General features: G+C 35.1%; 1 protein-coding gene across 1 annotated transcript; it reads left to right on the forward strand.

Moving 5' to 3' along the window:
* Positions 1–13,077: 13,077 nt before the first annotated feature.
* Positions 13,078–13,839, forward strand: LOC113290770. The gene has a single exon (XM_026540353.1). It carries the CDS (start codon positions 13,078–13,080, stop codon positions 13,837–13,839), a length of 762 nt encoding a protein of 253 aa, XP_026396138.1.
* Positions 13,840–15,851: the final 2,012 nt, after the last annotated feature.

A 15,851-nucleotide genomic window follows, 5' to 3' on the forward strand; every position in this document is an offset into this window, starting at 1 on the left:
TCGTGTGATCGTATATGGATACGAGATCGAGACAATGCAACAACGAAGTATGTTTACTTGATACAAAGGTTCGGGCTTAACCAAACACAATAGGATTGCTTATCAAGTAAATAGGAATTAACGTTTGTGTAATTTACTTTAATTATAATAAAACAATTATAATGCGGAAATATAAAGTAAATGACACATCAAGATTTTGTTAACGAGGAAACTAAAAATGCAGAAAACCCCGGGACCTTGTCCAGAATTGAATATTCTCAGGATTAAGCCGCTACACAAAATTACACCTAACTTCGTATAGTTGGGACCAATCAACTAGACTTATAGTTCACCTAGTTCCGTATGTATTCCCACGCCTCCAACTTATAAATAAGTCACGTACTAGGAACAATTCCTTTGGTTCGTATTCCAAACAGTAAAGGAACAACAAATCTGTTTGGTATCAACTCTATTCAACCAAGTGATATGAGTCGGACAAAGGCTCTTCCGTTTATCTTAACATAAACTCCTTCGTCAGGTCCTTAGATCTATCTTATGTTCAATTACCGAAGTAATCGTTTAAGATTAATCCAACAACACTCTTAATCCAAAGAATTGTGTTGATACCGATCTACTCAATTAATCAATCCAATCTACCACAAGGATAAACCGATTATTAATTGGATCCTCTTTTACCAAAACAAGTATTGTGCACACCAAATATTATAAACCCAAGTCAGATCTTCATATCTTCTTTGTCTTCAAATCTTCTTAAATCTTCAATAAAAACCTACACACAATCACTTGAATCTCTTGTGATCAATCACGCATAGAACAGAGTATGTTAACAATGGATTATCACAATATCGTCTTTAGAACTAACAACAGTCTAAATATCCCGGTCGAAACTTTGAACTAGTTTGAGTGAATCTTATATCAGAAGAGAAGGTCCTCAAGCATAAACAAACTAGGTGCAATCAAATTTCAACTACCGTTAGTAAATCAAATCAATCGAAAACAAAAGATAAACCACAATTAACTAGTTTCCCACCAACGATACACGCTAGAGATTCTCAATCCCAAATAAGACTTTAAACTGAGCGGTCGTAAGAGATTTCGCCTAATTAGGTTACTCTCCTCTCCGAATAGGCGACTACACCAGTAACAACAACAAAAGAGGAAGTCTGTTGTTACGAAGGATAGTTTGCTAGAAATGCAAACTTCAAGTATTTATAGACAAGGAAGTTTGGACACCGAGGAATTTCCAAAACCGAAAATATTCTCAAGATATTTATTAAAGCACAAATTCGGTTTCCATAATTCCTGGAAATGCTCTGTCCAAAAATAATGATCGAAATCTCTCAGAAAATCTAATTAGTAAATGCACATTACTAATTCTTATATTTCCCTAAAAAATGAAATCAATAACCTTATTAAAAGATTCTTGACTTACTTATGTTTCGATCCTGGGATTTTCTTCCTTTAGCTATTAAGGAATAACTTTGAACAATTAAAGAAATAAACATTCACATCACGTGTCCAAAGTATTTCGACATCCTTATTTTGTAAGTTCTCTTTCATACTTACAACCTTGAAACCGATTTGCCACACTTCCAAACAAGTTCAGAATTGGTTCATCTGACTTTCAATAACTATGTGATTGATCAAACAAACATTCAATCACAATCATTGGTTTAACGGTTCTACCAAAACAAGTTTCGGCTCTACCTCCATGTGAGTATTGTGCATAGTCACACTAGCTTTCCAAAAATTCGGTTGACTAGGTACTAGGATCGGTTCCCCTCATATATATGGTATCTAACTTATATGTGTTGCACATGTCCATAGTATCGATTCCCCTTTACCTAAAAACATGTTGCACATGTCCATAGAATCGGTTCCCCTTTGTGATGTATTGCACCTCTTACTAGGATCGGTTCCCCTTTCCCAAATTTGGTTAGACATAACACAAACCCGATCATACCATCTCAGGTGATTACTTAAGATCGATATAACTAATAAAGGTCATACCAATACATAAGTCGGGCCTTTGTGAATAGTTCTACCAAGAACACAAACAAGTCGTGAGCGGTTATAATCAATCACACATATTGGTTGTTCATAAGATATGCAATGAATAACAAAACCAATAACACCTGGAAATTTCCTTTTCGGTTCACAAACAAGTTTATGAACTTACTTCCTTAGAACACATGTAAAACATTGTTCCCTAGGATGAAATCCTCACCTCATACCCATACATAATCACAATAGCATTCAAATGATTATGGCGATGTCTTATCTACAAAGTTTTAAGCAATAAACCTCGTATTGTATTCCTTAATACTATGTCTATCTAGAGTTCAAATATGGTTCGCAGTTATGTTTTCAATATGTATGACTTGAAAGATACGTTAGGAAATGAAACAGTTCAAGTCAAATATCACTAACCTCAAGTGGAAGGATGATTGTTATCGTTGTAGCTCCTTGCTTATTCACATCTTCAAGTCTTCGCAATACTTGTAATGTCTCATATCCTAATACTTTCAAGCTAACCTATATGAAGTTGACTCTAGTACATAATCAAGCGACTTTTAACATGAGTTTTGGTTAACTAAAATATGACAACCAAACTTGACATACCAACGCTTGGTGGGTTCAACCGAGCAATTCTCTAACAATCTCCCCCTTTGTCAATTTTAGTGAAAAAACTCTTACATCATATGGATAAACAAATTACAAGAACTCATTACACATACGCTTGATTCCCGAATTCAATAGCATAGTAAAACTGCTTACATTCAATCCTTGAAAATGCAATAGCGGCATTATAATAACAAAGCTAATAATCCTCCTAAGGAAGATAGGTAGATATTCAATCCGCACGTCTTTGTTATACCAAATCATATGAAATGTTACTCCCCCTTAGTGTGTGCTTTCATTCTTTCGTTAGATAAACGTTCAAGTACCACTGTTCTTTTCCTTAGCGATACCAATCAATATAAAATCAATGCCAGTATCACCTGTTTACTCCATATATTTATCCTCCTTTTTGTCACAAAAATGACAAAGAAACGAAAAAATAAAGGACAACACGAAAAGAATCTTACAAATCTCAATAGACTTGCAACCTGTAGAGTTAGGCACGAGGGTTCCACACATCATGTTCTGATAACCAATATCAAAACCAAAACTACAAGTAGTTTTATTTTGATATGTTACCAAGGAAACAATTTTCCGGAACAATTTTTCCACTTTAATTTAGCAAAGCACAAATCAACCAAGCACCTTAGTCCATTTGCTAAACCGATTGTTCAAAAATAACTGCTTAATTCGATAAGACCAAAATAAAATTAACTCTATCTTTCTCATCAGGTTCTAATTATCCATAAACTTAGACCTTTCAATTTTAAACAAGACAAGTACTAGGTTAGTTAACTAGCATTTCTTGTTAAGGCATTCTATTAGACTTGAATAACTGAAACCTCACTTCGATAAGTCTAACTAAGAACAAAATTAACTTAGTTTCTCTTATCCGGAATCGAATTGGACTAAACAACTCATCCCGTACACCTTTTATTTCGTTAAGCCATAAATAATTCATACAAACTAACATAAATCAACTTTCATAACCGGAAGCAATTGAAACAACATAGACATTAAAAGCACCGCAATTGCACCGAAATTTTGTAAGCCTAAACAATTGATACCATACAAACGCAAGATAACAATAATTTTTCTTAACCAGAACCAATTGAATCACACACAACATCAATTGTTCCTGAAATTTTGTAAGCCTAAACAATTGATACCACACAATAAAGCAAGATAACAATAGTTTTTCTTAACCAGAACCAATTGAATCACACACATCCACACACGCATCATGGAATAAATATCAATTGTACCGAAATTTTGTTAAGCAAAAGCAATAAATATATATGATATAAACTCATGCTTTTCTTAAATAGGAAAACAATTAACCAACAAGATTGTTACCTCAAATTTCGCATCCACTTCTCCAATATGTTTCATCTTCGTCCAGGGAGAATTGATATCGAAATATCATCATGTTTTCATCCTTATGCAAAAACAAAAGAATAACAACAACCAACCTTTACCAGAGAAAGGTTGAAAATCGGTTTTAATAATTGCAAGCAAAAGTAGAACCGTCGAAACACATATGCTTTTATGCTAAACCAAAACCGATTTAACATATTGTGACTTTTTCACATATTGTTTCTACTAGAACCCCTCATGATTCTTTGATAAAGCCTACCAACATGGCCTAGAACTTAATCCCTCTAAATCTAAAAGTCACCCAAACCACAAGGGTTCACAATATATGAGATCGAATATTAAGGTAGTAAAATCGAAATCAAACATCCCATAAACATACATAGCAATAAGATAAAATCATTCAAGCACAGGCTATGTAAACCGAAAAACTATCACAAGAAAAATCACCAATCAAATAATTTATTCATAATATACCAATACAATCAATGAGAGAAATCAAAAATTGATGTATATTATTCTAGATTAAGTAATACAACAAATAACTTAATCTCTATTAACCTTCAGAAAGGTGTTTTTCAAAGATCATCTTCAATTTCCTCAAAATTTTCAAGATCTTCATCAACAACATCTCGACTGATATCTCGGATTCTGCACACAGTACCTTGGTTATGTTCACATGCTAAAGTATTAACCTTTCGATTAATATTCCGAGCATACTCCCTATTACCGATTCCAAGTTTAATCAGTTTCCTTTGGTTACGGATAACAGTTCTTAGTAATGTTGCTTGTCTATGATGAGTTTCGATGGTACTGAGGAGGACTTGACGTAAATTGATAATATCAACCTTAGCATCCAAACTGTTTTGGACAAGGAGATGAGTCATATCATCCTTTTCATTATCGATATTTTCACAACCAGATTTCTTGAAGGTATTATCAAGATGAACACTTTCCTAAGAAGTCGTTCCACTCAAGGCTTTCAGAAGTTATGCTTGAGATCTGGTTTGAGAATACATCCTTTTGTATAAGTTCTCAGACACGTTGAGTACAAATACTTCAAATACCTTTAGCACATTCCAAACATAGATATCAGCCTTAAATAAATAATTCTGACAGGATTTGAAAATATTTTCGCATCTAATGTGTTATAGAGACATAATATTCTCCAAAGAGATTATCTCCAAGATAGTCATCAAGAGATACTTAAATAATTAACTTATCCTTTTACACAAGTTGTTGTAAGACAACCTTTCTACACATAAAGATGTTTAAAATATCCTTAAGGTAGATTGTGTAATCTCTCTATGTTGAATAAGAGATATTAGTAGGATACCAGCAACCCAAGTATATGTGCTTCCTTACATCCGAAGATTGAGCATTGTAAGGATGCATAGTCCAATGCAGTTACACACTGGGATGAGGATATTCCTCATCATATACCTCATGAGGAGATCTTCCTCCTTTTTGAACATCATCATGTCCTTCATCGTGGGTTCTGAACCCATCCTCTTTGTTAGGAAAATTGCGAGATGCAATATCCTCAATTACATCTTGAGCCCAGTATGGTATGTTCCTTGAATTTGAACCCGATTTGTCTAGATATGCCAGTCGACAGTTTTCTAATGTCTCTTGTTCAAGACGCTCTATATGTACTCTTAAGGTATCCATTCCTTGCTGGAAATATTTTTTCTAAACATTGGCTTAGATATACCTCTCGACATATTACAGTAAGAAGTTTCTCAATAAGGACTTTATTCCTTAACTGTGAATGTTCTAGCGATTGAGTAAGGATTTCATATTCAGTAGTCTGTTGATGAACTTCATTGCACAAGGCCAATTTTTGTTCCATATAATTTTTCATATTATTTTGAAGACTAAGTGTTTCTCACTTTCCTTCACATATTCTTACATTTAGTTGAACAATAAGTTCTGTGACATCATCTAGACATTCAATGGTTTTTCCCTTTTCTGAATAATGCTCAGCATGCTTGAAAAATCTTTCCAACACCTTACCAAATTCAGAGCCTGGGCAGGCCAGTGAATCGAATCTCTTTTCAGTCAATTTTTCACTAGGAATTGGAGACGGATCCAAAACAAGTTTCTTGAGTTTCAGACTCATTCTTTTCTGATCAGGAACCTGATTCGCAATCAAGTTATTAGTCATAAACTTTTTATTTGATTTTCGAAAAGACTTTCGAGACCAATTTTCCATTGTTTTTCCTTGAGATCTTATTCTCATTATCTTGACTTACGTTAACTGAATCATCATTTGGATTCATTCTTATAGGTTGGATCGCACCAAACACAGATTGTTAGATCTTTTCGTGTTTGCCTGCTCTGATACCAATTGAAAAGGCAAGGGCACCCAAATATAACACAAGCTAAAACTTTTCCTACCTATAAGTCCTTTCTCCGAAAGTGATTGTCTATGGACTGAGTCGAGACAATAAAACTAATCGGTTCACACTTCGTGTGATCGTTTATGGATATGAGATCGAGACAATGCAACAACGAAGTATGTTTACTTGATACAAAGGTTCGGACTTAACCAAACACAATAGGATTTCTTATCAAGTAAATAGGAATTAATTTTTTTGTAATTTACTTTAATTATAATAAAACAATTATAATGCGAAAATATAAAGTAAATGACACGGCAAGATTTTGTTAACGAGGAAACCGCAAATACAGAGAAACCCCGGGACCTTGTCCATAATTGAATACTCTCAGGATTAAGCCGCTACACAAAATTACACCTAACTTCGTATAATTGAGACCAAGCAACTAAACCTATAGTTCACCTAGTTCCGTCTGTATTTCGACGCCTCCAACTTATAAACAAGTCACGTACTTGGATCAATTCCTTTGGTTTGTATTCCAAATAGTAAAGGAACAACAAATCTATTTGGTATCAACTCTATTCAACCAAGTGATATGAGTCGGACAAAGGCTCTTCCGTTTATCTTAACATAAACTCCTTCGTCAGGTCCTTAGATCTATCTTATGTTCAATTACCGAAATAATCGTTTAAGATTAAGCCAACAACACTCTTAATCCAAAGAATTATATTGATGCCGATCTACTCAATTAATCAATCCAATCTACCACAAGGATAAACCGATTATTAATTGGATCCTATTTTACCAAAAAAAGTATTGTGCACACCAAATATTATAAACCCAAGTCAGATCTTCAATATCTTCTTTGTCTTCAAATCTTCTTAAATCTTCAATAAAAACCTGCACACAATCACTTGAATCTCTTGTGATCATTCACGCACATAATGGAGCTTGTTAACAATGGATTATCACAATATCGTCTTTAGAACTAACTACAGTCTAAAGATCCCTGCCGAAACTCTGAACTAGTTTGAGTGAATCTTATATTAGAAGAGAAGATCCTCAATCATAAAAAAACTAAGTGCAATCAGATTTCAACCACCGTTAGTCAATCAAATCAATCGAAAACAAAAGATAAACCACAATTGTCTAGTTTCCCACCAAAGGTACACGCTAGAGATTCTCAATACCAAAGAAGACTTTAAACTGAGCGGTTGTAACAGATTTCTCCTAATTAGGCCACTCTCCTCTCCGAATAGGCGGCTACACCAATAACAACAACAAAAGAGGAAGTCTGTTGTTACGAAGGGTTAGTTTGCTAGAAAGGCAAACTTCAAGTATTTATAGATAAGGAAGTTTGGACACCAAGGAATTTCCAAAATCGAAAATATTCTCAAGATATTCATTAAAGAACAAATTCGGTTTCCATAATTCCAGAAAATGCTCTGTCCAAAAATAATGAACGAAATCTCTCGGACAATCTAATTAGTAAATGCATATTACTAATTCTTATATTTCCCTAAAAAATAAAATAATAACCTTAATTAAAATATTTTAACTTACTTATGTTTCGATCCTGGGATTTTCTTCCTTTAGCTATAAGGAATAACTTTGAACAATTAAAGAAATAAACATTCACAGCACGTGTTCAAAGTATGTCGACATCCTTACTTTGTAAGTTCTATTTCACACTTACAACCTTGAAACCGATTTTCCACACTTCCAAACAAGTTTAGAATTGGTTGATCTGACTTTCAAGACCTATGTGATTGATCAAACAAACATTCAATCACAATCATAGGTTTAACAGTTCTACCAAAACAAGTTTCGGTTCTACCTTCATGTGAGTAATGTGCATAGTCACACTAGCTTTCCAAAAATTCGGTTGACTAGGTACTAGGATCGTTTCCCCACATATATATGGTATATAACTTATATGTGTTGCACGTGTCCATAGGATCGGTTCCCCTTTGTCTAAAAACGTGATGCACATGTGCATAGGATCGGTTCCCCTTTCTACTATAAACCTTGTTGCACCTCAGACAATGATCGGTTCCCCTTTGTGATGTACTGCACCTCTTACTAGGATCAGTTCCCCTTTCCCAAATTTGGTCAGACATAACACAAACCCGATGATACCATCTCAGGTGATTACTTAAGATCGGTTTCACTAATAAAAGTCATACCAATACATGAGTCAGGCCTTTGTGAATAGTTCTACCAAGAACACAACACAAGTTGTGAGCGGATATACTCAATCACATATATTGGTTATTCATAAGATATGCAATGAATAACAAAACCAATAACACCTAGAAATTTCCTTTTTGGTTCATAAACAAGTTTATGAACTTACTTCCTTAGAACACATGTAAAACATTGTTCCCTAGGATGAAATCCTCACCTCATACCCATACATAATCACAATAGTATTCAAATGATTATGGCGATGTCTTATCTACAAAGTTTAATGGTTAAGCAATAAACCTCGTATTGTATTCCTTAATACTATGTCTATCTAGAGTTCAAATATGCTTCGCAGTTATGTTTTCAATATGCACAACTTGAAAGATACATTAGGGAATGAAACAGTTCAAGTCAAATATCACTAACCTCAAGTGGAAGGATGATTGTTGTCGTTGTATCTCATTGCTTCTTCACATCTTCAAGCCTTCGCAATACTTGTAATGTCTCATATCCTAATACTTTCAAGCTAAACTATACGAAGTTGACTGTAGTACATAATCAAGCGACTCTTAACATGAGTTTTGATTCACTAAAATATGACAACCAAACTTGACATACCAACGCTTGGTGGGTTCAACATGAGTTTTAAATTCTTCTTTGGGATTGAGAAGCTCTAGCGTGTATCGTTGGTGGGAAACTAGATAATTGCGATTTATCTTTTGTTTTCATTGATTTTATTGACTAACCGCGGTTGAAATATGATTGCACCTAGTTTGTTTATGCTTGAGAATCTTCTCTTCTGATATAAGATTCACTCAAACTAGTTCAGAGTTTCGACGGGGATCTTTAGACTGTTGTTAGTTCTAAATACGATCTTGTGATAATCCATTGTTAACAGACTCCGTTCTGTGCATGATTGAGCACAAGAGATTCAAGTGATTGAGTGCAGGTTTATATTGCAGATCTAAGAAGATTTGAAGAAGAAGAAGATATTGAAGATTTCTGATTTGTGAGTTCATAATCTTTGGTGTGCACAATACTTGTTTCGGTAAAAGAGAATCCAACTAATAGTCGATTTATCCTTGTGGTAGGATTTATTAATTGAGTAGATCGGAATCAACATAATTCTTTGGATTAAGAGTGTTGTTGGCTTAATCTTAAACGATTACTTCGGTAATTTAACATAAGATAGATCTAAGGACCTGATGAAGGAGTTTATGTTAAAATAAACAGAAGAACCTTTGTCTAACTCATATCACTTGGTTGAAGAGAGTTGACACCAAAAAAATTTGTTGTTCCTTTACTGTTTGGAATACGAACCAAAAGAACTGATCCAAGTACATGACTTATTTACAAGTTGGAGTCGTGGGAATACAGACGGAACTAGGTGAATTATAGGTTTAGTTGCTTGGTCTCAACTATACGAAGTTGGTGTAATTTAGTGTAGCGTCTTAATCCTGAGAGTATTCAATTCTGGACAAGGTCCCGTGGTTTTTCTGTATTTGCGGTTTCCTCGTTAAAAAAATCTTGCCGTGTCATATACTTTATATTTCCGCATTATAATTGTTTAATTATAATTAAAGTAATTTACACAAACGTTAATTCCTATTTACTTGATAAGCAATCCTATTGTGTTTGGTTAAGTCCGAACCTTTGTATCAAGTAAACATACTTCATTGTTGTATTGTCTCGATCTCCTATCCATAGATGATCACACGAAGTGTGAACCGATTAGTTGTATTGTCTCGACTCAGTCCATAGATAATCACTTTCGGAGAAAGGACTTATGGATAGAAAAAGTTTTAGCTTGAGGTATATTTGGGTACCCTTGCTTTTTCAATTGTTTTTATGTTTATAAACCATTCTATATCATTAGGTTTCTAAAATTTATATGGATAATTATATGCATCTGATTGATGATCATCCTTTTATTATTGGTAGATAACATAATTGGATATCATTAGTTAAAATTTGAGAATAATCCACCGTAAATTCACCGTTGAATGTTTATGTTAATCTAGATGGTGATTTCTGAAATTTTTGAATAAATTCGCTTAATATTGTTTTTGATTGATTGAGGTTATCTTGTTGACTTTAAAATGATGTTTAGTCCTCATTAAATTTTTAGGTTTATGTATTATGTTTCATATGGATTCGGATTTGCTCAGATTCTGATTATTGTGAATTTAATATGAATTTTTTGGTAATAACATGTAATCTGCCCAGTGTTTTTTGAATAACAATATAAAATTAGTGTCGTCTGATTGGGCTGTAAGTTTACTGTGAATTTTGGATGCGTGATGTAAAATGTGTGTAGTAGGGTCGTTTACATAAATGCCCAAAATAAACTCATGTTGTTTGTCATATGTTGTTAAGCCATGGTTGCTTGTATTGTTTGTAAAAATGATTTATAAATTGGAAATGAGTTCATGTTTTACCGTTAGATGGAACATGGTTTTCTTGCTAACGGCGGGTAATTATCCACGAGATATAAATGGTAATGATCCCCATGTAGGAACTTGTGTTCCTGACCATCGATGGCGGTTGTTCATGCCGGATAGCGAAAATAAAACGAGTAATGATCCCTAAGAGAAAATGGTTATGATTCCCGTAGGAACTTTTGTTCCTGACCATCGATGGCGGTTGTCTGTTCCGGGAAACGATGTGTAGATGTACGAACCAAGGTTTTCATATCGTGAACTCATGGCTTGTTGGTGACAATATTAATTTGTGAATCATGTGTTGAAATCCAAATTAAACGATTTTTTGGAAACATAATTGGTGTTATGAACTCATGTGTGAAATATATTTCAATGAATTATTGAAAATATTATTAATGTTATGAACTCACGTGTTGAAACTTAAATGGATGAATTGTGAACTGATGTGTTAAATCCCAAGTGGATTATTATTTGACAATAATATTGGTATTGTGGACTCCTATTGAACAAATGAATTGGAGGAATTGTTATTAATATTGTGAAGTCTTGTTTTAAAATCTAAATTAGACGATTTGTTAAAAATAAAACGTGTGTGGTAATCTTGATAGTTGAATATCTATATCAGTGATTTGCTCGAAATTATGTCGTATACTCATGTTGTTTGTCACTTTACTCATTGATATTGTTATGCATGTTTTGAGATCGGGCATGCATTCTACTGAGTTGTCATCTCACCCCAATTGACATCCTTGCAGATTTCTTGGAAGTTGGAAGCAGAAACTAAGAAGATAGTTTATCATTGTATTGTTTTATTGTATTGCTTGAAATGTAATTTGAAATAATGTGTTTGGTGGAAAATATTGTTAATGATAATTAGTGGATTTATATGCTTCAATTCATGTTATATAAAGTTTAATTATCGTTGGTATAAAAGTAAATTGGCAAATATATATATGCATAAGTCTCTTTCCGACCCGTAATGCTTCGAGTTCAGATCTCCATATGGGTTTGACCCTGGTCCGGAACTCGAGGTGTTACAAGTACATTATTTTCCTTCAAATTTGGTTTGCCTTGAACTCTTCTTCGCATTTTCTTAGTTGCAACTTTGACTTGGTTAATATCCAAAACTTGAAGACTTCTTTGTTTTTTACATGTTTCTTAACAACAGATTCAAGTATTACTCCGGAAAAATCAAATTGGGTTGCTGAATCAAGTTGAGTTCGAAATTCTGTCATTTGAAAAATTTTAAGAAAATTTTAGAGATTGAGAAAGAGATAAAAAAATTTAATAAAAAATTTTGGCATAAAAATTTAGTTTTAAAATTACCTATTTATAGGCGACAAAGAACTTGCCTTTAGCGCTAGACTTCCACCAAGCAATATTAACTATAATGCCAACAATAGAGTCTTTATCGCTGGCCCAATAAACACTGTTGCTCCATAGAAAGTCTAGCACTTGGCTATTTTCCCATAATGGCGCGACTGGTCTGCCAGGCCTCCCGGTGTGCCAGATGAAATTTTGACGTACGCTATAGGAACCGGCCTTGCAATTTAACTTTTTAGGTTTCCAGTTTATTCCTGGAGAAGCTAAAAGTGCTGCTAATACATCTTTCAAATAGTGTTGTAAAATGAACTGCCAGTGCTAGACTAACTATGTCGACGGATCCTCCTCGTACAAAAAGATCGTCAAAATTGATAGGGAGAAAAGGACGAAATTTAGGCAACTCTTTAATCAAGAGTGGGTGCATATAGTCAGTCATGAGCATTGAGCGCCGCAAACAAGAAATTACTCCAACGTTTGGCCTGTATATTTAATTATCACTGGGAAGCCAAAATACAGAAGCAGAAGAAAAACAAAACAAAACAGGGTTATGATTTTATTTCTTCTCTTCTCGTCTCTAGGGCGATTTTTTTCTCATCTATAGGATGATTTTATTTCTTTTCAAAGGACGATTTCATAACTTCTAATCAGTTCTATTTTTGTCTTTCATGTTGTGTTGTTTTTGTTTTGCAGGCTAATCAGATCTTTTGTTTCTCTTTTTCTTGACAACTTGGTGTGGCTCTTAGTCCTTTCTTTTTACCCTCTCAAGTTTACCTTCATACCGCAAGTTCATGGCTTCTTCTTCAACAACACCACACGATCCAGGGTATGAAGATATGACTGGCAAAATGGCTGCTTTACTACACAATGAAGAGGAAGATTTTGAGGTACCGAATGATATTGTGGAGTCTCAAACATCACAGAAATACTCTCTGGTGATCACAACCATAATCATAAGAGAATATGGTTTAAATATACACTATAATATTCTTCACAGATCATGGAGACCATCAGGAATAATAGAGGTTGCAAGTTTTGGCAAGGCAATTTACTTAGTTCATTTCGAACTGGGATGCGATTACAACTCAGTAATCACCATATCCCCTTGGGGTTTAAATGAAGATCTCTTACTAATAGAACTATATGATCCTGACAAACTACCAGCAGAATATGAGTTCAAGTTTGTTGATTTCACAGTCCAGATTCATGGACTTCCAAGAAGTGTTCAAACAATCAAAATGGTGGAGTTTATTGCAAGCAAGATAGGAACCCCTTACCACATTTCTGAATCTGAGCAGGCAAAGTACGGCAGTTTTGCAAAAGTAAGAGTCAAGATGGATATCACTGCATCTATCAGACAAGAGTTAAATTTGACATTGCCATCCAAAAAGAAATGCAAGGCGAAGTTGAGGTATGAAAGACTGCATAGAGTATGTTTTTACTGCGGTAAGTTTGGTCACATAATGAAGCAGTTCCCAGATATCTCAAAAGAATGTGAGAAGATGGGATTCTTCTCTCCAGAAGTTTTCATGGAAAAAATGCAGGATATGTAGATAGCAAGATTAACAGAAGAGATTAATGCCAGTTTCAAACCAAAACCTAATCAAAATGGAACCTTTTTGAGAAAGAACCAAGAAACTCCAACCTCCATTAATGGAGATAACCAAACCAGTCAAGGAACCATTAACCCAAAACCCAGTCAGATCCCCACCGCAATATCCTCCCGCATTCATTCCACAGAATCAGTCATGCAAACAAAAAATCCTCCTGTTACCATAACAGAAAATATCCTTGTGCCAAATAAGGAAGCAGCTAATTATTCTGTTGACCCTCAAAACAAGGAGAACTAGTCCCCAAACCATCCAGCTTGCTACATAAACCCTAATGCAAATGAACACCTAGCCGTAAACCATCCCAAGCCCCTCACCCCCTCACTCAAAGTATCCACCTCCCACCTGCCCAAAGATCCAAAACCCAAACTCACTGCATCAAAATAAAAGCTGGCCAACACCAACTCCAACTCAGCCATCCAGATAACCAAAACCATTTCAAAAGATCCACCCCCTCCACCAAAAATCCACCAACCCATCTCCATTCCACATCCATCAGAAATCACCAAACAAACAAAAGTATCCAATCCAGTTCCAAAAGCTACTGAACAAAACCCTATCAAAAATGTCAGGCAATGGAAGAGATTTGCAAGAAATAATCAAGATGCAGAACAAGAAGAAAACTTCATTCATATTGGCAGCAAAAGACAACTAGACCCTATGGATTGTGATCCCCCTCTCAAACAATACTGTTCTACTTACAAATAGGTTGTGGCGAGTTGCCCTAAAAAGTCGCAAGGCCAATGTTAATACAATCCTGGAACTGTCGTGGTCTAGAGAACGAGACGACGGTTCTAACTTTAAACTCGTTCCTACTGTAGGTACACATTTCATCTTACGCCACGTGCCCACAAAGACACACGTGGAGGACATGCGGCTAAGGGCATCAAGATATGATATCACGTGTGGAGAGCCAAGAGTCACTTTATCCTATCCCTAGAAAGATCTAAGATCTACGGCTGGGGATAGTCAGACTGACGCAGACAAGACAGGGGCAGAGGACAGCTGTCTACCGCGGACAGACATCTCAACTACCCGCATTAAATACCCTCAAACAGCATACGTGTCATTCAGCCTGTATTGGAAGCGCAGATAATACTGCGTATCCAGACAGAACACGCAGATGCAGCCGAGGACAGGAAGACTTTTGCGTGAGTGGCACAAAACACAAGAGGATAAGATTATAACGGGCTTCAGAAGTGTACCCCACGTAACCTCCCTATAAATACCCATCTCTCCCAAGTGAAGAGGGAGGCCGAAAAACATTGAGAGGAGAATAGGAGAGAGACAGAGAGATAGAGAAAGTGTAAGTGAAGTTCCTCCTGCTACGCAGGCTTATATTGGTCTCAAAGTCATTCGACTATTTCTGTAACCTTCATACATATAATGAAAAACCCAAACCCGTATACAGAGATCTGAGTGATGAATCATATAAGTTAATCGTTTCATCTATATTCATGCATTTATACTTTATATATTCAATTCGATACTTATGGTATATCATGTTCGTACATTTTATATTTCATCCACTATTTATCTTATTGTATGAGCCAAAAACAATGATTGTAGTTGATGAGACGAGGAAGAGTATTAGAACTCTGAGTCAAGGATTCGACATAACCTATCCATTCCCCTCAGGCGCAGCTTATTTACTGTATTGTCATGAGTCTGCGCGCATTATTTGTGAATACTCAGATGACACCAGATCTTTGTGTTCACAATCTGGCGCTAGAAACAGGGATCTTCATCCCGGTAAAAGATTTATCTTCTCCTGTGACTTGTTTCAGGCTTCGTTTTCTGAAAATAACGATGTATGGAACACTACGGTTTTTTCCGTTCATGATTTCAAAAACCAAATTTTTAATAGATCCGCGTTTATCTAAGTAGATCTGATTCTTCATGCATTTTCTAAGTTTTCACGTCTTTGAAAATCAAAACTATGAACAGATCCGCGT

The sequence above is a fragment of the Papaver somniferum genome, chromosome 6 (assembly GCF_003573695.1).
Source record: "Papaver somniferum cultivar HN1 chromosome 6, ASM357369v1, whole genome shotgun sequence".
Lineage (NCBI taxonomy): Eukaryota > Viridiplantae > Streptophyta > Magnoliopsida > Ranunculales > Papaveraceae > Papaver > Papaver somniferum.